General features: G+C 39.8%; 1 protein-coding gene across 25 annotated transcripts in view; it reads right to left on the reverse strand.

Moving 5' to 3' along the window:
* Mpdz (multiple PDZ domain crumbs cell polarity complex component) overlaps window positions 1–26,916 on the reverse strand; it is a 158,926-nt gene that overhangs the window by 68,201 nt on the left and 63,809 nt on the right. For 19 of the 25 annotated variants that reach the window (XM_076564432.1, XM_076564430.1, XM_076564424.1 and 16 more), the window contains exons 11-19: window positions 22,767–22,950; window positions 21,500–21,571; window positions 18,598–18,704; window positions 16,563–16,709; window positions 15,569–15,733; window positions 13,693–13,878; window positions 12,301–12,510; window positions 11,136–11,252; window positions 9,373–9,528 (exon numbers count right to left, since the gene is read on the reverse strand). In XM_076564432.1, the coding sequence (XP_076420547.1) occupies window positions 9,373–9,528; window positions 11,136–11,252; window positions 12,301–12,510; window positions 13,693–13,878; window positions 15,569–15,733; window positions 16,563–16,709; window positions 18,598–18,704; window positions 21,500–21,571; window positions 22,767–22,950 (1,344 nt within the window). The remainder of the gene's footprint in view (window positions 1–9,372; window positions 9,529–11,135; window positions 11,253–12,300; window positions 12,511–13,692; window positions 13,879–15,568; window positions 15,734–16,562; window positions 16,710–18,597; window positions 18,705–21,499; window positions 21,572–22,766; window positions 22,951–26,916) is intronic. The other 6 variants (XM_076564433.1, XM_076564431.1, XM_076564428.1 and 3 more) reach the window with 2 other exon arrangements.

Consider the following 26,916-nt stretch of genomic DNA (forward strand, 5'->3'; position numbering starts at 1 on the left):
TTATAGATAACTATTGGTATCCATGCAGAAGAATAGGAAGCCTTGAAATTCAGATTACTGTAGGAAAATCTGTATGTTCTGTAAGATCTAACAAGTAATACTATATCAGAGAGCCATAAAAACCTATGTTGTAATCTAGTTTCCATTATTAGCAATCTGCATATAAAAAAACCTGTCTTGACAGCTACATATTAGAAAATTTCTAAAATTCCTTAAAAGTTTAAAATTCTACAGACCTATATGAATGCACACATCTCTTCACAACAGACATATTTTAGCATTTACACCCTTGGGACATGCATCTGCTTTACAGAATGCTGTTATTAAGTATGTTTCCCTTAGATTGTCTTATCAACATTTTTGTTTTCCTTCTTATGATACTGGGGGTCAACCTCAGGACTTTGTACACACTATGCAAGCATCATACCATGGAACAACATCCATAGCATTTTCAATACTTTTAAAGTGCAAAGGTCTTAAGAATACATTTACACATAAAAGATTCGTTTCGTACAAACATATACACTTATGGACAGAGAATACTATGGAAGCCTGTACTTGTGACTTTGTCCATTTACTTCCCCAGGACATATGTTTGGAATCAGATACTGATCCACCCATTTTATGCATCTGTAAAATATTCATGAAAGTAGGCATATATACTTGCACATGAAGTTAATATTTTCACATCTAAACAGAACCATCACTAAGTAGTATTTACACTTTTCTTCACTGTCTTTATATCTTGATGTCAGTATTTAAAGTTCACTCCACCCTCCTCATGAAGATAATTATTGCTGACAGGCAATGGTGGATTGTCACTCTTAAAGCCTCAGTTCAGATACTGATTCATAATTAGTTCACACTTCTCACTCTCTACTCTGCTCCTCTCACCTATTTCAAATGGAAAAACAATAGATTCTAGCACAGGACTTTTAAGGGGAACCAGAAGAGTTAAAAATAGGCTTGACTTAATAGGAAATGGCCAACAGACCTTAGCTACTACAGTTGTTTACATAACACAATGTTGTATAGCCAAACCAAGCTTGAATTTGTAAAGCAATTGCTCATCCATCACACTGTTCTCTCACAGAAGGAGACAGTGGAGTGCCTATGAACTATTCTTATAAAGCCTATAATTTCTTAGAAATGACATCTGGAAGAAGTGTACTGGGCAGCATTGTACCATGCAGACTCATGACGATTAGTGTAGGTGGACCTGTGCACCCCATATGAATACTCTCTCCATATCCCTCCTTGCACCTTTTACCAGGTGCAGTCAGGTCTTCTTTTTGGGATGTGAAGGCTGGACTGAAAGCAGGGTTCTAAGTCTGCATATGTCATATTTTATTGAGATAAAGTTCTTTATATAACCAAATTTGTCATTTGGGGGATTATGGGCTTGATGTGCTACTCACAATTCCACACAAAAGAACGGCGACACTTTCTAGTATTTTCCTCTACTTTACAAATAACTGACATTTTAGACATCTAGAATCTACTTCAGATGTGGGTCTCTTCCTTTTTGTTATGAATTTAACTATTTGAAACAATCTATTGTACTTCCTGTCTTCAATTTAAGGTATCATTTTTCCAAATTATCAAATATTCCTAGCACAGAGAATAGATGTAGTGGTCTCTCAAAGAAGTATTTAACAACACTAGTATCCTTAGGAACAAAGGATAGGACAAGGCCACCTCAACACCCCATAATCTAGGTAGACTGTTGGCTCCAGTATTCAACTTCGGTTATTTTATTCTTTTTTTTTTTCAATTTTTAAAATTGTTTTCAGTTATCTTATTCTTATAAAAAATAACATGCTTACCAAAGAATTGGTAAGTTTCAGAATTACTAAATTAATTACAATAATTACTGGAAAATCAACTCACTTATGCCTCAAAGAAACATAATCAAAACTGCTTTTCATCAGAAAAAGCAGTCTCTCCACCCTTGTTAGCTGGGGCTTACTGGAAATTCTATGACAAAATGTCCATGCATTATTCATGGAACGTGGCACAGACACATGCAGAAAGGAACAGCTAACCAACAAGGCAGATAACACATGCCTACTTTAGCAGCATATAGGTGCTGAAGAGCCTACTGTTTTATGTTTATACATCATAAGGATCTAAAAGGAAAACAGTTTTTCTTCTAGTCCAATGTTCAAAATAATCCTTCCGTTTTCCCATGCTTCTTGGTATCTTAAATAAAGTCTTTCAAAAATATATACTAATATTTCATATATTCTTGTTCTCAGGAAAAATTGAGAGAGGTGAGAAATTTAAAGATCAAATATAAATGAAATTTCTCATTTCTTAAGTTTAATGCAAGATTGAAGGTTGCTCATTACCAAACTATGTTTCTGGATAATGACTGATACAGATTACTCAAATGATAAAGTTTCTGACAGCTGCAATAGCAACGTAGCAGAGAATTCCTGCGGCACTTTACAGTCTCAACTCCTCTACCTTACCACCACTGTCCCATTTTCTGAGTTAAGGTACACTTTTCTTTACTATTTTCATATGGCTCCTAATATGCTAAGGACAGCAGCTTTCCTTCTTAATAGCCGGCAATTCCTCCACCGACAGTTCACTGTTGTTTTCTGCCTGCTGGTTCAAGCGCTTCAGGTAGTTTTCAATCATATGCCTGTCTCCAAAACCACCCCAGAATGGATGGAACTATATATGCAGCAGGATCATATGCTAGAGAATGCCACGGAGCAGAGATCTGTAGGGTGACTGGGCTGCTTTTTATGATGATAGAATGCATAATAAAAAATGCTTGCTCTGGTAAGTGAACAGGAAGGTTTATCTTAACACACAAAACCTCCCCCTGTACTAGAACACACAAAATTTCCTGGAGAACTAGTTGTCAGTCATGACAGACAATTTCATCCCTGGTGACAGGCTAAAAATGTGAGTGTAACAGAATAGATTACAGGGGACATAACACACAGCTATTAAATCTTTACCAATGGTTTTCTTGGGTCCTTTTTTTTTTTTAAAGCAAGGATTTCTCCAGAAACTATGTTGAATCTTTAAACAGATGTCAACTGACATTCAATTTTGGAAAACAATTATTACTACATTTTGTCATGATTTTAGAAGCACTAAATAAAAAGTAATAAATTATTTTTCAAATTAACCCCCAAATTTAAACCTAGAACACAAAAAAATGAAAAAAAGTTCAATGGCTATAGCTAATTGATACAATGAAAATATACCTTTTATTTCTTTTTACTTCCTGGGTCCATTGGGACATGAATTCACTATGTAAATCATTCCTGGCCTAGAACTCTAAATCTGCCTGCGAAAGTTTTGACTGACTGGACTTTGTGGCACATGCCTGAACCCCAGCACTGGGGGTTGGGTAAGGGTGGGGCAATGGCAGGCAGAACTCTTCATGGCCAGCCTGGTCTACATAGCAAGTTCCAGGCTACCCAGGGCTACATACTAAGACCCTGTTTTAAAAAAAAAAAAAAGCCTGCATGTGATGAGGAGGCCACCATGCTCCAATGAAATGAGTATTTAATAAACTGCCTGTAATTCAGATGACACAGACGTGGATAATTTAAATCTGTACGTATTAGTGAATAAAACTGAAACATAATATAAACTCCCCAGGCCAAAATGGAGACTTCTGTGAACAGAGGCAGCAGCTCACAGCTGCTGAGCCTGCTGTACTAATCTGGCTCTGAAGCTCAAGGCTTCCCCCAAAGGCAAGCTCATGCTCCGAGGTCAGCACTTATAAATCCCAGGGGCATACCAACCCAGCAGTAAAGAAATGTCTCCACAGATGGGAGATCCATTTCCAGTCTACATAGTAAGTGAAAAACTGGAGGAAACACTGAGGTCCAAGGGTTCCACTTCGTCATTCTTAAAATCTGTACACAGGCATCTTTGTTTTTCTTAAATACCCATATGTACGATATGTTCATATAGTGTACATAACCACACATGCTTAAGTAGCCATAGTTGGTAATGGCCTCATTCTATTCATTGAGAAGTCCTGAGGTGAGCTTATATTTTATCTAAAGTCAATTCTGAATTCCTTAACAAACCCCTTATGATAAATTTAATGCAAACAGGGAGGATAGATCATATAGTTTATTCAGTTTTATAATTTTTCCTAGTAGAAATCTAGGTACCAAAATTCAGAGACAAAAACAAACAAAAGCAAAACACAAGAAAACACCAGAGTTGCAGTATCTAACTAAGGAAACTGAAAGCCCACAGGAGGTTTAAACACCCTCATTAATGTTTTATTTGTTGCTTTTTAGTTTAAATATTTCAGTTGTCAGGCCAGCTTGCCAAACTTTGATTCAACAAAAGAGTAAACTGCTTAGGAAAAAAAAATGAGGCAACAGACTTCAGCAAGTCAATATGTTGTGCTGCATATAGCCAGTGTTTGCCCTGTAAAATATATGCTTCTCAGTGTGCAGATTGTGCGATCCCTTTAAGTAATAATTACTACATTAAACAATGCAATCTGTCCCACTGGCAAGAAGTATGCAATGCTACAGATTAGGAGTTCCCACCAGGATAGGAAACAAGCTTCCAGCCCTGGGGCCAGTCAAGGATGAACACAGTCCAGACAGGCTGTAGCCAGGGACCTCAGGTGTGTAGGCAAGGAGTGACTGCTCACTAAAGTTGTTACCTTGCAAACCAATTCCAGGAGGGTGCCCAGTGGCATGGGCAAGGGTAACAGGTGCACTTCAGACATAACACAAAATGCTCTGCAAATGTCCTGGCCAAAACCAGTTGTTAATCAGGAAAGAAGGGAAACAAAGCCAGACATGAGGGATTCTGCTCCCTAACCTGCTCATGAATGGAGCCCTCTCCCACTGAATTCAATGTAGCAGAAAACAGTATCACTTTAAGAAAAAATGTTGTCAGGTCTCTTTATCTTCATGTTCGCTTACTGTGTATTTCCAAGACAGAAAAGAAATTATGTTCACACATGAACTGTCTAGATGCTCTATTCTCAGTCACTACTGTACACAATAGAGAAATCAGCTAGAGTAGAGACCCCACATGTCCTTGTTTTCTTGAAAGTAACCTGGGGTTGGGAAGTACCACATCACATACTTTAGGTTTTTCTCTACCCAAATGTACACAGATATTCAGAATACATGTATTTATGTGTAATTGCTTTAGAAATCGATTCTCTGAGATTCTAACAAATGAACAGAATAAGCAGCCAATATAAAGTAAAAATGACTGGAATAGATGTAGAGATCAATGAAAAATAATGGCTAAAATATAGAGAAGCACAATCTCTAGGAATCAGAAAATCCAAATTAAAATAGACATCAACATGCCAGTTTGTACTTATAAGTTTCACAGGTTTTAAAATATTATTTTTGAACATTATGTCACCAAGAACACTGACAGAGTATTAGCATTTACATTAATAATCCATTTTTAAAGGAAAGACAGCAGTTATGTCACACAGTGACTTTGCCTTTCATTCATATCCACTGACATCAACACATACTGCCTTCCTTATAATCTTTATGTAGAACACTTTTGACATCACTTTACATTAAAATGTGCACACTAAGTATAAATTGTTAAATTGTGATAAAAAACTTACTATATTCTTTTGTCTAAAAGTTAGTTTAAAAACACTCACTAAAACAACAAAGTCATTCTAAGTTTTCCAAACACGTTGCTAAAAGCATAATTTAAGAAATATATTGAGAAAATCCTAAAAAAAAAAAAAAACACCAAAACTTTGAATCTTTGTTCTATCAGTCTGTCTAGCAAACATCAGAACCAGTCACCAGTAATCTAAACAATCAACAACTGTGAAACTATTCAGATCTGACACGAATCTTTGTGCTGTGGATATCGCTCTGTATGCTGCAAATGTGCTGCTCTGACAGGTTAATAAATAAAGTACTGATTGGCCAGTAGCCAGGCAGGAAGTATAGGTATGATAAAGAAAGAGGAGAATTCTGGGAACAGGAAGGCTGAGTCAGGAGTCACCAGCCAGACACAGAAGAAGCAAGATGTAAAGGCAGAACCAGGAAAAGGTACCAAGCCACGTGGCTAAACTTAAATAAGAATTATGGGTTAATTTAAGTTGAAAGATTTAGCTAGCAAGAAGCCTTAGCCAATAGGCCATACATACAGTTAGTCGTTAATATAAGCCTCTGAGTGTTTATTCAGGTCTGGGCGGCTGCGGGCCCTGGGTGGGACTGGAGAAAACTCCAGCTACAAATGGCGCCAGAACGTAAAGTAAGAGTTTCCACCTAAAACCTGACAAAGCTTTTTTTAAAAACAACAAGAACAACAACATTCTAAAATGGAGATAAAACAGCTTCCTACTTGTCTCTCTCAATTTTGTCACAGCCTGCGTGCTTGAGCTACTCTATTGCAGGTTTGTGGCATGCGGGCTTGACCTGCACCATGGCAGGAATGAGGCATCTGCAGGCTGCACATTATGCTGCATAGTGGATTTAGCCTTTGCTAGTTTAAAAAAAAAGATTTCTGGGTTACATGCTGTTTTGATAGAAGCATAGACCCACTGCTTCTGAGAGTTGATGGTACGTGGCTCCCAGATCCAGAGCTGGTGGTAAACATACCACCGCCATGTTGGGAAGCTGAGGTGGGCAGAAAATGCAGCAGTTTAAAGCAATAAATTCACAATAAGACAGATTCAGATGGGATAAACCTCTAAGTGGTTTACAATGTGTGTAAAATTGTATGTAGGCTTGGAAGAAAGAAAAAAGTAATATATGCAGTTATTTAAAGAAATAGTTTTAAAAAATAAAGTCTTTAAAGAAAAAGTAAAAGTAATATAAAAAATAAGCCACCTAAAGATAGATATCACACAGAGAAGCTGGATTGTGTTGTCTTTGGAATTTTTAACTGCAGAAAGACATTTGATTGTAAAGACCTCTCAGTTAAACCAATATGTATATTTTAAAGGTAACTTGACTTCAAAATTTGGATGTTAAGTATATGTTGCTTTAGAAAGGAGGCTCTGCTTTTGTTTCCACAGAAAGCAAGAGGCTATGGATTTGTTCCAGATTAAGATACATCAGGTTTGACCAGCGAAGACTGCCTGAAAGGTCTCCGATGATATCAGGGCCCAGATGATCCAACATCCAGAATGGTTTCAAGGCAACTGGCTCAGACAATACAGCCTCACGGACTACTCCATAATCCTAAAATTTTCTTTATGTCCCCATAAGAATACAGTGCCCTCATCCTGCAGGAAGTAGTAAGAGATGCTACACCCAAATTCCCAAATATACCAAGCTGGCTTTGGAGATGGAATTGGCTCACTCCTTCTCTAAACCCAAGCATACTGCTAAAAGAAAAGGTTAAAAGATTCTTCTGTCCCATATCAGAAGAGCCCTCTGGTGTGGGATAGAGGAAAACCAATATTTTTATTTAAAACAGGTTGATTATAAATGTGATCTCTTTCTAAAGAAGAAAAGAGGATATGATATAGATATGATAGGATGAAAGTGTAGATTAATGAACCTACTTTTAAAGAGCAACAACTTGTTTAGAAATGTTTTACATTGCTATGGATTTTAGTTTATTGATACTAGCTTAAACTTAATTTTGTTATACTGTATATGTTTCTACTCTTGTTTGAGGTATTATGTTTATGTAACTCATTTAGACTGTAATAGATAATTAAAAATACAGATTAATAATTAGTCTTGTATGATAGTCAACCTTATAGTCACGTTAAGTTTTCTAGGTATATACAGATATAATTAAATTAGGTAGGTAATCTTCAAATACTTCAAAGACCTACATAATATGGCATTTAAAATGTTTTAAAAATTCAGACTTTCTGGCCAGTGAGACATGTCTGCTCCTGGTAGCACCAATTTACTTCAGAGAGGAGGATGGGTATTGAAGACACATTATATGGAGTTTATCTTCTTCTTGGCAAAAATAGCCATTTGGGAAAGAAACTGTTCTGCCTGGACTGCTTGATTGACTGGACATGCAGGACCCATAGGAAGATGACCACTGAACTTTGCTTGGCAAAATGGTCCTTCAGGTTCCTGCTTCACAGAGGAAACTGCCAGACATTCTACAGGACACAGAAAGAAATGACTGAGAGATTCTAGGCCTGTGAGCTGAAGACAGATGCCCTAACTTTACAGAGGAACTTTGGATGACTGTCCAGGTTGCCAGCTGTCTCTGTCTACTCTTGCAAGACTCCCAAAAGTTGATTACATCCGTCTCCCATTTTTCAGGTAATATTATATCCTTCTGAGGTCTTTGATGTAGTTGAAGACTAGATAGATATAATTTCCTTAGTTATGATAAAAGATAAGCTAGATATGAAACCTTAGACTCACAAATATAGGATAGATAGGATATCTCCTTTCATTTTTCCAAATACATATAGACTAGATATTATAAATAGACTAGATATTGTAACTGTAATTCTTGCTTGATAATTGTTTTGCTAAATGTAATTTTATTATATTAAAGCTAAAACCTCCCTTTTTGAAAAAAAAAAGAAAAGTGGAAGTGCTATGGATATTGCTCTATAAGCTGTGAATGTGTTGCTCTGATTGGTTAATAAATAAAGTACTGATTGGCTAGTAGCCAGGCAGGAAGTATAGGTGTGATAATGAAAGAGGAGAATTCTGGGAACAGGAAGGCTGAGTCAGGAGTCACCAGCCAGACACAGAAGAAGCAAGATGTGAAGGCAGAACCAGGAAAAGGTACCAAGCCACGTGGCTAAACATAAATAAGAATTATGGGTTAATTTAAGTTCAGAGATCTAGGTAGCAAGAAGCCTTAGCCAATAGGCCATACAGTTAGTAATTAATATAAGCCTCTGAGTGTTTATTTGGGTCTGAGCAGCTGTGGGCCCCGGGCAGGACTGGAGAAAACTCCAGCTACATCTGTGACTGCAGAGATGTGACATCATTAATATGCTATGTGGTGGTTTCAATGTGAATGGCCCCTATAGGCTTATATATTTGGTTGCCAGTTGGTGGACTGTCTAGAAGGATTAGGAAATACGGCCTTGTTGGAGGAGGTGTGTCACTGGGGGTGGGATCTGAGGTTTCAAAAGCTCACTCGAGGCCCATTCTCATCATCTAACTTCCTCTTGCTTGTGAATAAGATATAAGCTCTTAGCTACCACTCCAGCATCCTGTGTCCCTGCCTGCTACCAGCTCCTTGTCATGATAGTAGACTCTGACATTGTAAGCAAGCCTACAATTAAATGCTTTTTTTCTAAGTTGTCTTGGTCATGGTGTCTCTTCATAGCAATACAACAGTGACTAAGCCATGCTACTCCTACAATTCAGAGGAACTTGTACTGCCAAAGGTAATACACAGACTTTTCTCTAAAATGAAGTGCTATTTCTGTTGTACCTTGGGAGGAGATGATGGAAGGGAGGGGCCGTAGTTCATGCCATCACTACAGGCACTATCATGAAGAGATAACACGGAGGTCCGGATAGAATAGACACTGTCGTTATCAGGAGAGAATGGAGACTCAAATCTTGACTCAGCATCAGGTGCATCTATCTGGGAATAAAATAAGAACAGCTGGTTACCACACCCTGTAACATGTCACTGTCACTAAAGCTAAACCACCACTTGAGCTAAAAGGCACAGCTGCACCTTCCTGGTCTGTCCTGCTTGCTGCATGTGCCTTCCCTACTCTTACCCACTTGAAAGCTGCATGGAGATTGCAGCACCCAGATGGGCAGACCACCCACAGCAGAGGCCGCTATCATTGGACACTATTACATCCCATCACCTAAAGAACTAACGGTGGCAATTAACAAGCTTAATTTTAAGTTTAAACAGCTACATAAGCAAGGAAAATACACAACATTTTATGATGCCAAGAATTTGGTTATCGTTTTTCATATTCAGCTAATAAACCATTACTCATAAAGGCAGCTATGTGATTGTCTAGCTAAGATACAGAAACCAAGAGCAGCTTTGTGTTTGAGCTAGAATCACACTAACAGTGAAAGGTCCTGATCACAGACTGGTTACCAGAAGCATTAAGTAATTAAACATTTTAACATGGCAAGCCATATTACTGTAAAAAGCTATTAAAACACTACTGGAACATTTCAAAGTGAGTCTCAAAATATAATTCACAGGCTGTTAACATATTTTAAATATTTGTTCAAATTCACTAATAAGCTACAATGTGGAGGGTATCTTTTACCAATGGACATTAAGTAAAACAATTTGAGAAATAATTAGTATATGCTCCCTAGTATTAACTGAGTCTTATGTCAGATTATAGACGAATATTTGTTTTAAAGTACTACTAGAAAGAGTACTCCAACAGAATGTGTACAGCTATTGCTGATACCTTTAAATCTTAGCAATCTTAAAATTCAATTAGCTCAATTTTTGTAGAGATGAAACATGAAGCCCTCAGGAAGTTGAATGGCCAGTTCAAGAAAACAGAGCTCATTAGAATATTGAGGACTCCTGTGATTACTACAAGGCACTGGGTTTACATGAAATGAAGAATCCTCTCAAATGATTTTCATTTAAAGGGGTTCAAAAATGTCATCCGAAGCCTAGAGAGGATATTGTTTCATGGTTTAAAGATGATGAGCTGGTATTGGCTACATATACCCTTAATCCCAGCACTCAGAAGGAAGAGGCATGTGGATGATGATTGGGAGTTGCAGACAAGCCATAGCAACATATTGAGATACCGTCTCAAAAAAAAGAAAAAAAAATGAGTGAATGAATGGTATCTTTGTGTACTACAATTTTTCAAAAGGAATTTGCTATGGCAAGGTATGACTTTCATAACACAAAGTCCAAAGCACTCTAAATTATAATGCTCCTGGAGGAGGGCCAAAGTCACCTCATATTTTAAGTATAATGTGAATGTATTACACTTATTTATAAATACATCAAAACATTCCAAAAATAGCTATTCAAGAGTTTGTAATTCAAAAATGTTAACAAAAAGAATTATCTTCCTTCCAAATTAGTTTTGGCATAATACATAATGCCAAAGACCTAATTCACACTCTCTAGTTTAAAGCAATGTGTTCATGTGTGCACATGGAGATTCCACATACACTAAGCAAGCGATTCAATAAATCTGCAGCAGAACTTTTATTAAAAATCAATCAGTTGTTGCCACTAACCAGAGCCAAGTCGGCCCTGAAGAGGGCTTTGTCAGGCAGGCTTGGCTCCTTACAGGAGTGTGGTGGGCAGAGAAAGGCGTCCTCCTTGGCAGAAACATACCCTTCTTCTGGTGAAAGCTGCAGGACATTGGTGTGGAGAAGGGGTTTGTGAGAAAGAAAGAACAACAGAAAGGATGGGAGAGGGGAAGGGAGGGTAAGAGAGAGAGAATGAAGGGAGGAAACAGAGTCTTCACATGATAACATGACTTCAATATAGAGTGAAAACTATAAAGATAGACAAATACTGACCCTAATCATTTCATTTGAAAGGATACAGAGGCCTTTTTCTGCCTAGGATAAGCACCAAATAATAGATGAGACCCGCTTTCTACTATTTTTTTTTTTATTTTTGCAAATGACAATCATAATCCATGATTTTTACAATATTCTTCTGGTCACTTTTTTATCTGCTAACTGTTCTGACTAAATAATTAAAGGCAAAGTTAAGTATTAAGCCTTTAAAATACGCAGAATAAACCATTAAAGAAAATCAATGTTTTTCTCAAGTATTGTAAAGGATGCAATTCACTTGACAAGGAATGTTAGTGAGGACAGGATGACCCCACCCAACCTCTCTAACCTAGAAAGCACCTCTTCCATTATGTAGCCATTAGAATTCTTGCAAGAATCTTTGAAAACACAACAATCACCTGTCCCCTACAGCTAAGAGGGAACAACTTGAGATGCTAAATACAACACAGCTTATAGGACCAAAGGAAACTACCTGCACAAGAGTGCATCTGCTTGAATTCCCCTCCTGAACTCATACTGCAATCCTGAGACACTGGGAACTCTACACTTGTATTCTACTTTCTAACAAAAAGGGAAATTTTAATTGTCTTGCTACATCACCTGGTATCAGTAACCCAAGTAGGACTTTTTATTAAAAGCATTTTTCTTATTTGTCTACAGATTTAGGTTTATTATTAATCAAGTTCCACTTTAAGGGACAGAGAAACTCATGGTATGTTTCGGTGCAAAAAGAATATGAAACATCAAATATTGTCCTGAAACTAGCTACAAAAAAAAATTTGCTCCTAAATTACTATTGTTTTCTTCTTAGTGGCAGTAAAGTATCTCCCCAGCCATTTCCCTTACAAGAAAGCAATAAAATCCAAGTTCTTACAGGCAAAGGCTTAGCCACTCCTATCCGCACCATGCCTGAGGGTGCTCCCTTCAGGGCTTCCACGGCCTCTTCAAGACTGCTGTTTTCCAGGTTGATGTCATTGACAAACATGAGCCTGTCTCCCGGAAGAAGCCGCCCATCCTTTTCCGCAATGCCACCAGGCACCAGAGAACGAATTACTATCACAGTGCTTGCTGGGTCGATGGGGTCCTAACAGGGCAGCAAGGTGAAAAGAAGTCAGCTCATTCTGACACCACAAGTATATTTTACAAGTTGTCCCCTCTAATTGTTGAGAGTCTTAAGGTTTTCATGGAGGTTCTAACAAATACCTAGGACAAGTTGATGTCTATTTCATTTTAGAAAGATCAGAGGAGTTCACCAGAAACAATGAAAGCCTCATTTGCTAGTGTTGTTGAATAGACCACTATATAATATTAAATAACTTCAAGATGAAATTTTAATTTTTGGTAAACTGTTAAGTTTTATGCTATGGCCAGGCAGTGGTGGCGCACGCCTTTAATCACAGCACTCAGGAGGCAGAGGCAGGTGGATCTCTGTGAGTTCGAGGCCAGCCTGGTCCATAGAACGACATGCAGGACAGGCACCAAAACTACACAGAGAAACCCTGTCTTGAAAAACCAAAAAAAAAGTTTTATGCTATGACTTGAAGCTGGATGGATGTCAAGGACATTGGTAACCACAGTATTTGTATAGTAGATGGATGCACACTGACTTATGTTTTGTTCTTTAGAAATGAAGAAATACAAAAAGAAGCCATGCAGTATTTGTGCTACAAGCACAAGGTCTGGCATCATTAGAGATAGCCTGAGTTCAAAACTATTAAGAGTAACACTTGCGTTTTATCAAACAGGGTTTAGCATTTCCACATTTGCTTGGCACAAAACAATTCAGGGAAGGGTGTAAGCCACACTGAGCCAATTTATAAACAATCATAAATTTAGTAAAATGACCGGAATGTTAGAATTTGTGATATGTCCAAGTATAAGCTCATCTTCCATATTATACAAAAGAAAAAAATAGCAAATACTTTATGGCTCACCACTAAAATACAGTCAGTTAAACGCATAGAAATAAAAAGATTCCTCAAATGACAAAAAGAACCCACTGTATTATGATACTCCTAAAAACCATTCTGTGTTTTGCTCAAATTCTTGAGGTGAAACATAAAACAGTTTAATAAATATAACGATAAAAGAAACCTTTTATAACAAAAAGAAATCATACCAATTACATTACTATGCTGAGCAATTCATTTGAACAACTAAATGTCATTACAAACTATAAAATAGTATTTTCTTGTTATCTGCTACCAACAATTTACTTTTAAAATATGGCATCCTTTCAGCAATTAGGAAAATAGGATCTATTTACCTGGTAGTCTAAAATGCTGAAGCCAAGGCCCCTGCTCCCTTTCTCCAGCTCTATGGACTGAATGCCAGCCTCCCACATGGCCAGTGGTGTTTGACTCTCCTCAGCATGCTGATCCACATCAGGCATCGCCAGCATGGGATCCTCCGTCTCTGAGGACCCGATGAACTCACCTAAATCTATATGAGGCTGAATAACATATAAGGCATCTCTTATTTCAGAGGGAATAGCATTTGACACATGATCAACACTGCAAAAAAAAGTTGAGTTCCTGTATCTGTACAGAACAAAACATTCTCAAAGACCCAAGTCATAAAAGGCATTGAAAATACAAGCTAGAATTTCCTATATGCTTATTCAGTGGTTTACGGGTGGATTTCCCTTCTTGTATAAGTTTGAATCACCTCTACATGAAGAATAAAAAGAAGTGTGTTGTTACTAACTAAAAAGAACTCATGATAAGTAAGATAAATTCAAGAAAATGTGGGTATGTGTAAAGTTTTGTATTGTATGCAAGTAAGGCCTCCAGAATACACAGAAGTAGGTGGATTAAGTAGTGGAGACATTTACAGACACTTCACACAGAAACTGGGCTTCAAATGTTAGCTTCTCTCAAGAAAAACAAATCAAAGTGATATCGGCCAATCCAACCCTATTCATCTGTATGAACATACCAATTTTACCAAGGGGGTTTGTCAGAATAAAATTCTAGTTTGTGTGTTGCCTTTGCTTTTGGTATTCTATTGCACTGCCTAGAGCCATGGACACAAATCTCCTTCCCCTGCCCTCATGGGACCATCCCATTGACACCACGTGAACATGTGCATGAATGTACATGGCTCAGCCTTCAAGTGGCACACAATTTTGAATACTGCTTCTTGTTCTGCCCTATTATGATGTTTAAAATAAACTATGTACTTTATCCTTCTAAGTGTAAAATTATTTCATTGTACTGATTCCTTCAGCACAATGTAAATGGAATTCCTTCCTCCTGAGAACTGACTAGGGTCCTATGTTAAATGTGTTCAGCACATCTTACAAAAAGGTGATTACCTCTGAACACTGTGATACAAACAGATAAGAATACACATACAGGAAAGTGGCTATCACAGAAAATTATTTGATGTGAATTATGAGTTCAACTTTCTTATATCCTCACACTAAAATGCACAAATAAATTAAAACATATATACACAGGAATGTATCCTTCTATATTTTACCTATTCACTAAATGGTTAAATGCAAACCAGAAACAGCTGTGTAGGTATATAAAAGTATGTTTTTCCATCTGTCCTCCACACATACATTATTTGCATACTTCTGTCAACTGAGACAAACTAGTCAGTGGGAATGCTGCAAGTACACAGTGTTACCTGCTATCAAAAACATAGTACACAGTGTTTGTTACCTACCGTCAAATACACAGTATGCAGTGGTACCTACCATCAAATACACAGTGTGCAGTGGTACCTACCGTCAAATACACAGTATGCAGTGGTACCTAATATCAATACACAGTATGCAGTGGTACCTACCGTCAAATACACAGTATGCAGTGGTACCTATTGTCAAATACATGGTATGCAGTGGTACCCACTGTAACTACTTTAACTGGAAGAGAAAGTCTCCACGAGATGGACATCCTCCTAACCTACATTTTACAGAAACAAAAATTGAAGTTCTGAAAGGACAGGTGACTTGTCTATGTTAAGCATCAATTCTGATTCAAGCCCAGGGCTGTATGACTTCTAAATCTATTCTATAAGCACAGACTATGTGAAAACGATGAAGTATTAATGAAAATAAAAATCTTAACATTTGAACATTCCTAAGCCTCGCCGTGATACGTTCAGATGAGCCTTGTTTCTGCAAGTGATACCTTTTCTGTTAGTTCAAGTTCACTTATGTCCAGGCCATCCAAGTCGGATGCGGCGTTGGGTGGCACAGTTCGGCGGCAGCATACCATTGTCACATCTATAGGCAATTCTTTTAAAATGTTGACCACATCTTGATGATTTTCTCCAAGCAAATTGATACCATTCACCTGCAGAACAACACACATGGTCCCCATAAGATAGAGTGTCGTAATACAAAGACTGTTTGAGAGCACCATTTTTCCATGAACACAAATTTCACTATGGTGGTGGCGGTGGTTCTGCTGTGCCCAGCACTACATTTAGACCCTTGTGAGAACTATCTAACAGGGTCTGTATGCACGGTTAGAGTCTTGCTGTAACTGGAGCGTCTCAAGCACTCAGGGCAAATGCCTTAACTTCCCTTTAGGTTTGATCTGCTAGTGTATGGTAGGAAGAGAGAAAAACAGTATTCCCAAAGGGTGCAGTAGAAAAGACTGTAAAGAATTAGCATTTAATTAATTTACTTTAAAAACCTAAAACTAAAAATGGCATATATAGTATGTGAAAACGGTTTTAAAACTGGGAACAAAAATTTCATTTTTTTTTTTAATTTCTACATTTCAAAAACACTGACAGATTGCAGAGAAACAAATACCAGGGGATAGCTCCCGAGTGATAAGAAGTGAGCGAGCGGGGACAGAAAGGACACGCTCACTGCTGCGAGTCTCTGTGGAAGCAGATGAAAGTGCCGCCTATTCTAAGAACTGAACACACATTGAAAAACTGTCAGGGAGCGTTTCACAGTCTTTGGAAGCTACACCAGCATAAAAAACACAACACAACAAACACCACCACAACAGAATGTGTGGAACCGGATCCGTAGTTCGGTGTCCACACACGGTTCTTGGTATTGCGGCTTGGGGTTGACTTTAAGATTTAGTTATTCATCGCCATTACTTCTCCAGCAGCCTTTCCCATCTTGTATCTGGAGAAAAAAGGGAAACCAGAGCTCCTCACTTCCAATAGCTCGTCTCCACTGAAGAGCTTCCCACTGTGCCCCACAGGGCCTTCTGGCAGAACAGATCGGATGAAGTGGTGGCCCACCGTTGCTTCCAGACTTATCCCCAGGCCACTGTTCTCACTGAACTTGCTCACATGAGCCACCTGAAATGAGAAAAATCGTCACAACTCTAACATGCTTCTGGGTTTTTTTTTTTTCTACTCATGTCAATATAATAAGTTCACCCCCCACAAAATAGTCAAATTTCTCACAAAGCTTCAAAAATCTTATTATAAGCTGCATATCACTGGAGAGTTGCCAGTGGAAAATACTGATGTTTACTAGTTTCACAGACCATCAAAGACTAAAGGGAAGTGCCTATCCACAAGCATGCAGGACCATTTCCAGGGCCCACTGAGGATGTCACAGTAAATGGGTAGAATGCAGGTAATGAATAAGAGGCAGGCAGAAACTACTAGAGACCCAAGCACAGCTGACAGCCTGAAAAGCTGCACACTGCAGCTATGAATACCATGGGGTGCCCTGTGCCATTCCTAACAAACAAATTTACCAAACAAGACCTTTCATATCTTCATGGCAGTTGGGGGAAGGTCAGTATCAGAATGAAATCACCTGACTCTGAACTGTGATGCTGGGCAACATTCTCCTCAGCCCTGGAAACCTAATTTAGAGCTCACTTATTCTAAGAAACTGCCGGGTCCCCACTGATGTCGCCAGCCATCTCTGCTACACCGCCCCTTTATGATATTAATGCTGCCAAGTGTAGAGCAGGCAAGGAGAAGGCAGAGTTGCTCCCATTTACCTGAGCAAGGATCATAAATGACACGGTCCTGTCTTACAGCACACGTCTACTCTGTTAACAGAGTACTGGGAATATCATCCAGACAACAGGTGTACAAAGGGTATTAAAAGTTCAGTCTTGGTTCTGATCTAGATGAAAGGGCTTGTCAAGGCCCCCCTTATTCAATTACCATCTAAACAGCAGGTGTCTGCTGTACATGCCAGCCACATTAATCTCACCCACAAAGTCAGTGCTAAAGGAACCACTCTTCACCTGGATCCCATAGTATTCCTCTACAACTTAGAATTAAAATGCTCACAGCTATACTTACTCATTTTCATTTAACTATAAATTACCTTGAACTTTTAAAAGTAGGTATTGCTATGAAAGTAAGTATAAAATTGAGAATACTATTTAGCAATGAAGGTCGGTGCTACTTTTAATAAATATTGTATGTTCTCTTTACCTTTTCTAACTCAAGGAAATATGGATATTGTAAATATGAAAAATTATACTGCATGTAGTGTTTTACTTTGCTTTTCAGTTTTCTGATATTTTAGTAATGTATCAACTTTGTAACTTTTTAGAATAGCAAACTGTAGTATCTTAGCTAGATACAAACACTGTTGGTAACCATCAAACATTGCCATGACATAAGTGATACGAAAAAATAAGCAGAACCAATCTATTACAGAAGATAAACCCATGAGAATGATAAAAGGGACGAGGGATGGAGTATGGTGCACTTCTGTATGCCCAGCACTAGGGAAGTGGAGGCAGAGGGACCCGGAATTTAAGGTCCTTTTAGTCTATAGAGAGAATCTGAGGTCAGCCTGGGCTACAGGAGACCTTGCCTTAAGTGATTTTTTTTAAGAAGGAAAGGAAGGAAGAAGGGGAGGAAGAAAGGAAAGCAAGCCTACAACTCTGTCATGATAAACTTTAGCTTATTTGAAGTGAAGTGTCATTCTATTGTGGTTCTTTCTGTAAATAACATGCTTAAAAATCAGGAAAACCATTCTTGTGTAGATATTATTTACACCACTCCGAGAAATATTAAAGGATGATGACACATGAGTTCTCAAGCTTGCAAACCATGTATTTTGGTTTCTTAGCTACCACTGCAGCCTTTGAAGAGCTCTAGACGTTTGATCTCTCTCCGGGGCTCATTCCAGTGATTATCTTATTTTCACCAAGGATTCCCTGCTCTCACACAGGCAAATTCAGGAAACATGAAGAGCAAGCTAACCTACCACTATTTCATAGTTAATTCCCATAATTCTCTGCCACTTTGTCAGCAGGGCAGCCTCTTGCTGCACATCTTCTGTTTCTTCCAGCTCAGTTGACAATAACGGATACCCTGAAATAGTCCAAATACTGAAGTTATTGCCAGCACCCCAAACTCACCTTCTCCACCATTTGGAAGGAAAGAAGATCTAGCAAACCCTTTGTGTTACACCGTGTCAGACTCTTTAGTCAATGAACAGGTTCCTCATAGTTTACTGAATTTTAATGATCTAATTTAGACTAATGCTTGCATATGCAACACTATCCTTTCTTAGTGGACACCTTTTAAATATGCAACACTATTCTTTTTAAATGGACACCTTTTAAACTTTAACTAGACTTTTCATTAACATCTCCATATATTACCTAACATTCATTAAAATAATAAGGGCTCTGGGCTCCTCTCAGATCCAAAAGTTTGTCTACTGATGATATTTGGTGATATTACAGTAAAAATGTGTGGTCAGGAGAAAGGGGAGCTATGATATTACCTCAAGCACAAACAATATAAATTGATAACATACAACTTCACAAATAATAGGGCAATATAAATAAGAGAGTGAAACCATGAAAAACTGAGGCTGTAAAGTAAGATAAAAGCCTGTTGTCAGAATCCCACTACTTAGCCAAAAAGTAAAGAAAGGCATCAAGCAAGTGCCATAAGTGGTTCCAAATGCAGAACGTGCAGCTGAAAGCTGGGAGTGACGAAGGAGCATCTCTGTGGGTCTCTATTTCCAGAAGAGCTCTTCACCTGAGCTCCAGCTCCAACCTACAACATGTCTAACATCACTCCATGCTTACTCATAATGACTTTCTTTTAAAAACCTCTATTCTCCTCCAGTCTCTAAATGAACCTAAAGAACATTTCAAAATTCAGATTTCTGCCAGTTGCCTTCTCTCTCTCATGGGAACTTTGGGCTCATCATGCTTTGGTTAGTGATTCTGATTTTTTTCTGGAGAAAATGGACAGAGTTGATAACCATTTTTTAAAAAGGATTCAGGACAGCAAGTAGTTTGTTCACTTGCAAAGTCCTAGTTTCAATCTCTAACTTAGAGAACAAAGTAAAACAGGGCCGGAAACTATCCCTGTGAATACGTGTTTGCTCTCAAAATTAAATTTAGTTCCATGAGGGGTTAACAACCAGCAGTGAGTAGGGTTCATAAGGAATTTTTAAACCTAATTCTGGGATCAGAGGTCATTTTGGAGTCCCCCAGTTAGTTCACATTAAATCATTCCTTTGTATTCACACAGCACAACAAGAATATAATGTGAGATTATAAATGTAATGTGGGGGATCAGATGACACTGTTGAGATTCATATTCATCCAGCAAACCCAAGCCATGCTGTTCTTATCTCCCCTCAGACTACATTTCAGAAATTTAAAAATACAAACAAAGAGCCACAGAGCCCTGCTCTCCAATCTAAATGAACAGTCAAGTGACTATCCTACACAGAGTCACCTTTCTGCAAAAGGGCAGTGGCATCCCACCCTGACAGGATAGACAGAGCAGGCACATTAGAACCATTTCCAGGTTACTGATTTATTATTATTATCATTTGTTAATAATTTAAGGACTCCTGATCGTAAGTTTGGAGGTGCTGACCACCAACTGCCCTTCCACATAAATATGCAAATTTCTCATTAGCTGCCTTTCCCATAGCAAAACTGATGATTCCAAATCTTTAACATAACCCCTCGTGCCCATCTCCACTTCCTATTTCAAGTCATGTTCTAAGTATTTTTATCCTTTTCCCCACTCTTGATATTCACTTTAGCCTAAGTATTTTCTTTACTAATTAGTGTAAAAATGGCAGAATGTAATTAATATGTATGAACACTCCACATTTCCCTTCCAGGATATCATTACATACACAAAAATCTCTTTAAATAATAAAAGTAAACTAAAACTTTAAGCAGTAGAAGAAATGCAATAATGAAACCATAGACACAGTGAAGAGGCTTCTGTGTACCTGCTGAATAGCAGAATCCACACTACTAGAGAGGAATGGTTCCATTTGCTCAGAGGCTTTAAGTCACCAAATACCCAACAATAGGACAGGGGAAATAGGCAGGAGTCACAAGGCATAGAGAGAGGGCAGATCTGGTGTGAAATCGGTAAAAACAAGGGATCCTAGGAAATCTACAGTAAGAATAATGCTCAGACAGGCTTGACAATTTCTCTGCAGAACTGCTTTCAAACCAAGTCCCTAACATTAAAACTTGCAACCCCTGAAAAACTGAAATGTAAATATCAGCCTGCCAGAAGAGACAGTTCATGCAGAAGTGGTAGTAATTGCCTGAAATGCAGCACTCAGGAGCCTAAGGCAGACAGGTCATGAGTTCAAGGCCAGCCAGGGCCACATAGCAAGACCCTGTCTCAGAAAACAATCATCACAACAAAAAGCAAATATTTTCATTCCTAAAAATCAAAAGGAGTCTCCATGTTTGTTTTTTATATAATTTATATTTTTCTATTGTTTCATAGTTGGGTAGAGACACATCAACTATATATAAACACTACGTTAAAACTACATATACTATCAATGGCTGCCTCGAGTAGTTCTGGTGGATGTGCATGTGCGTCTGCATGTGTGTGTGTACACTCACATGTGCATTCATGCCCATGTACATATGTCAAAGAACAGACTGATTCAGCAAGAAAATTAACCAACTATAAATGAATTATTTTAATATGAAGAAGCAGTTAGTCCTATTGACAAATCTAGATGTCAACATTCTTTTCCTGAGAGGTTAGTAGCATGTTTATCATGGTTTAGTAACTCACAGATTGTCATAAAGCTTAAGCTCTTTGCAAACATCCTTTCTAAAACACAACAAACACTGAAGCCTGGCTCTAAGTGTTACCTTCTTCTTCAAACGGCAATATGCTGGGATTTTTCCTCAAAGATATAGACTCTTCATCTTTTTCATAATTTTCTTAAAGATAAAAATATTATAATAGTTATATCCATAAGATAATAAAAGCATTTGAATTTTTCTAAACCCACGCTGCATGTTTGAATCACCGATTAGAGTCAATTCTAAAGAGACAAACTCCATAGTAATCGTATGTATTTATCATCATCCTGTATGTGGGCTAGGACTTTACTGAAGCCTGCCTGCCCATCTCCCAGGAATGTCTTATACAGTACATGGCACAGACATCAACAAACTCAATAGTGTGAGAAATAACAACTTCTGGCCAACAGCCTCACATTGAAGATTATTTCAGCAATGTGTAGGGGGTATCCATGGATCTCAGCTTATGAACGGCATTTGTGTTTGAATTTGTGAGTGTGAGTGTAGGTGTGTGTCTTCATGTATATTTAGATGCATGTGTACATGCCTATGGAGGCCAGAGACCAACTTTAGATGCCACTTTTCGGGAGCTGGCTAGCTATGCTTTTGAGACAGTGTTTCTCCCCAGGACCTGGAGGGTGCCAAGCAGGCTAGGTTGGCTGGCTAAAGATTCCCAGGGATCCCCAGGGTCTCTTGCCCTCTAGTGCTGGGATCACCAACAAAATGCCACACTCAGCTTCTATTATGGGTGCTGGGGATCAAACTTGGGTTCTCATGTTTGAGTAGTAGGAACTCTACCAGCAGACATATCTCTAAAATCCTGTGAGTGGCATTTCTAGAATTCAATCTGATAATTTAAGGAGATTCTGTGCAATTAGTTATCAGTGTCTCAAATAAAAATTCAAACATGCAATGGAGAGATTATTCAGTGGGCCCAGCATGAGGACTTGAGTTTGAATCCCCCAAACCCATGTAAAATTGTGCAGAGTAAACTGGGTCTATAATTTGAGTGTTCCTATGGTGAGATGGGAAGTGGAAAGAGGAGATTCCCAAGAAGCTTGTGGGCTAGCTAGCTCAGCCATACACCATGGTGAACAACACAGAGACCCATCTCAAACAAGGGAAAAGACTGGCACCTGAGGCTGTCCTCTGACTTCCATAGGCATCCTGCACACATATGTGCATGTGCGAGTGCGTGCGCATGCACACAAATACACACACATACACACACTTTCTAAAAGCATCAAACAGAACTGCATCCCCCTGAAATGAATACTTTAGAGTTAGGAGGAAACGCTAAGTCTAAGTGAGAACCAGGTCCACTCACAATTACCTTTGCTTACAGTGGCACTACCAGGTGGCACATCTACATCTTTTGAAGTGTCTTCTCTAGAGGTGAGTTCTGCTTCCTGCCTTGCTCCCTTCCTCATTAGTGTCAGGCGCACTGTCTGTCCTGTGTGACGTAACACCTCCACTGCTTGCTGATTGGTGAAACCTTGAAGGTTGGTGCCGTCTACCTGTGATAACAAGACACATTAAGAATTAACAGCGCTTTTGTACCGCTAATTCACAAAATGGATTTATTGCTTAGTACTGAGAAAGGGGCAGGGAATGGACATTTCTATAACTAGGAAGTAGACACAATGTCCTAGCACATACTCAGTGTCTAGAGGCAAAGATGATTTGCTCAGAACTTTTCTGAGGGTTCCGTTGATTTCTATAGATTCTGTGGTAGAGTTTCAGGGTATGACTTTTAAAATCATTTCTCTAACTCCCTAGGTGATCCTGATATGCAGTCAAATTTAGAAACCAGCAATCCAGGAGATCAAGACACAGAAGGCGGTGAGGAAAGCTCACCCCACACCCTGGCATGTACCTACAGTCCTTCACATTGCCTGTGAAGAAGGGAAGCGAAACATTCGGCATTCACATATTTATTAGACAAATAGAAAGCTATGAGATCCAGACTAGCATCCTCCACCAGTGTAGCCTAACTACAAAAGTTTCTGAAAGGATATATTAAAACCTCAAATTAAACATTTAAGCCCATTTGCTTTATTTATGTGTAAATAAGTACATACATGCATAGACACATCTGTTGTTATCTACATGTAACATATATAACAATACATGACACCTAAATGGACAGAAGAGAAGGTGGCAACGGAAGAGGAAATGAGTAATTTTCTTTTCTAGTGGAAATGTCAGTGGCACTAGAGACTGCCCTGTGGACGAGTCTCAAACTCTGCTTCCTTAACTCTTGTGCAGTCCCTCTGAGTTACACGGGACCCTGGACACGGGCACCTGCCTCTGTTCTTCCCCACTACTGACTTTTCTGATTCCCTTTGGAAAGATTAGCAAATTAGAGTAATAGAGAAAAAAAAAAACTGCAACAGAATCCATAGCCAAGAGAGAAGAAAGGTTCCTACAGCAGAAACTGGAAGACCTTCTGCTAGAAATGGTCTGGGAATGCAGGCGGAAGGCAAGCCAGCTGAGTCTTCCTGTGCCTAACAGTGGCTCATCTGCTCAGAGAAGAAAGAGGGGGTTCCAGGCTGGGGAGATGGCTCAGTTGGTAAGGGGTGAGCTGTGCCAGCATGAGGACACAAGCTCAGTCCCCTAGAACCCACACACATAAGCTGGGAGCAGAACTGAGGAGACAGATTAGCAGACAAAGTTTTTTTTTGTCAATTCTGACATCCTAAGTTTGATCTCCAAGACCCACTTAGTGGAAGGAGAGAATGGAGTCCTGCAAGTTGTCCTCTGACCTCTGTATACCATGGCACATGGAAGGCACAGGAAGGAGGGTCCTTGGAGCTTGTTGACCACTCAGTGTAGCCAAATCAGCAAACTCCAGGTTCAGTAAGAGACTGACTGCCGAATTGTGGAAGACACTTGACATCAACTTCTCTACATTCATGGGCACACATGTGCACCTACACACAAATGTGCACACACACACACACACACACACACACACACACACACACACACACACACACTGGAGGTGGTCAAAAGGTACATTAGATGACAAATAGAATACAGTTATATTTAAACAAAGATACATGAAGGTTTTCTGAATTTAAAAGATTTTAGTTGTGTGTGTGTGTGTGTAAGCCAGCCCTGAGGGCATGAGAGGGACATAGCTGGTACTGCCTCATTGTGGTGGTGGGGACAAGGGAAAGATGAAGTTTTCCTGGTCCTACCTGGCCCACAGTCAGGACAAATCTCTCTCACCCGCCAGTCCCACAGCCAAGTAAACACACAGAGACTTTTATTGCTTACACTGTTTGGCCTAATGGCTCGGGCTTCTTGCTGAGCCCATTTCTATTTAACTATAAGTTGCCACGTGGCTCTTGGCTTACCGGTACCTTAACATCTGCTTCTCATGGCGGCAGCAGCTGGCAGCTTCTCCTGACTCAGCCTTCCACTTCCCAGAATTCTCCTCTCTCTTTGTCCCGCCTATATTTCCAGCCTGGCTACTGGCCAATCAGCACTTTATTTATTAACCAATTAGAGCAACACATTCAGAACATACAGAACATCCCACAGCAGAAAGATGCCCCCTCCTCTCCATCCCTACGGCCTCCGGCTGGCAAGGGAGTTGACCTCTTTACCAGCTGCAACACTCAGGAAAGTGGGGCTTGCACCTCATCTGGGCAGCACAGCAGAGCCAACCCTGTTAATAGGGCACAGGTGAGTCTGCCCTGGGAATATAAGCATGGGAGACCTAGCCCCGCCTCTCATCTGCCATATAGTGGCATAGGCTGGGGAGAGTTGCCCTCCCCATCCCTCATCAATGCCTGAGATAAGGAGGAGAGCTGGCCCTGAGATCACAGGAGAGGGGGAGTTACCCCTGCCCACCAGCACCTGCAACACTTGGGAGAGCAGCCCTGAACCTCACCTGGGCAGCACAATAGAGCCAATCCTATTGGCAGATGTGGTGGTAATCTAATTGTACTGAATTATTATTTTGATTGTATGTTAATAAATAAAGTTGTCTGGGGGTCAGAGCTATTAGAGCCATAGCAAGAGTGTGGCGGTGGTGGCACACGCCTTTAATCCCATAGATATCTGTGTGTTCAGGGATATAGCCAGCATTGGAGACATATGCCTTTAAGACCTAGGGGGCTGTACATTCAGACAGTGACGAGGCAGTCATGTGTTTGGGTTTACAACCAATGAGAAGGCAGAACAACATACTATAAAAAAACGAACCGAGAGGAAGTAGGTCTCTTTTCGCGAAGCTGGGACAGCAGGAGGAAGGGTGAGATTTTAGCTCTGAGCTCTGACCTCTCGGCTTTCTCTTTTACATTGTTTCTGTGTTTCTTATTTAATAAGACGGTTGGATACATCAATAGGCAGAAGTGGGAGTGAGCCAGCCCTGAAGGGAGAGATGCCCCCCTCTACACCTTGCCCCTCACCACCTTTGACAGATGAGGAAGCTGACCCTCCCCCTTACCAGCTGGACCTCAGAAAAGCCAGCCCTGTTCTTTGCCTGGGCAGCACAATAGAGTTGACCCTCTCGGCAGAAGCATGGGTGAGATAGCCCTGAGGGTGTGAGAGTGGGAAAGCTGGCCACACCCCCCATCTGCCTGTGGTGGCAAGGGTGAGGGAAAGATGCCCACCCATCTGCCCCTGCCACCAGTGGTGGGTGAGGGAGCTGACCCTCCCTTTACCAGCTGCATCACTGGGGAAGGTGGACCCTGCACCTTGCCTGGGCAGCACAGTGGAGCTGAGCCTATTGATGGGGGAGCAGGTGAGCCACGCCAAGAATGTGAACATGGGAGACATGGCCCCACCAGGTCTCAACTGCCATATGGCGGCATGGGCAGGGGAGAGATGTCCCCCCTACAACAACACCTGAGGCAGGTGGGAGAGCTGCCCCTATCTCCCACCAACTGCAACACTCAGGAGAACAGGCCAGCACCTTGCCTGGTAGCACTATAGAGCCAATCCTGTTGTCAGAGGTGTGTGTGGAAGGCAGGGGGGCAGGGGTTGGACAGATCTGAACACTGAAGACCCATGAAAATTCTTAAAATGCACAGAACTTTTCCTTTCAAGATTTTGGTCTATAACCAATTTTTATCACTCTTTATAAGAAGTTTCATTAAGAAAAATCTTACACAAAACACCAATGGAGAAACTTCATCTAACTCTGGCCACTTTTGATTGCAGGAGAGCCATGGGGTCAGCTCTGCCTTAGTGATCTCATGCAGAGGAGAATACCAGAGGTAGGTACAAAGGCAAACCACCTCTATTCATGAAAAGAGTACAACCACCATCATTTTAACATGGACTACAGGCTCCATAATTAGCAAGGGAAATTCTGGAGAAGAAACACCAACCACACAGTTGAGAAAACCTGCTTCCTTAGCATACTCCATGTAGCTTGCCAAAGCATCCTCCAAGAACCCATATCTACTAATAGAGACTGAGAATCTGTATCTATCACAGAAAAGGCACATTTGCCATTTCTCATTATC

The sequence above is a fragment of the Peromyscus maniculatus genome, chromosome 2, assembly GCF_049852395.1.
Source record: "Peromyscus maniculatus bairdii isolate BWxNUB_F1_BW_parent chromosome 2, HU_Pman_BW_mat_3.1, whole genome shotgun sequence".
Taxonomy (NCBI): domain Eukaryota; kingdom Metazoa; phylum Chordata; class Mammalia; order Rodentia; family Cricetidae; genus Peromyscus; species Peromyscus maniculatus.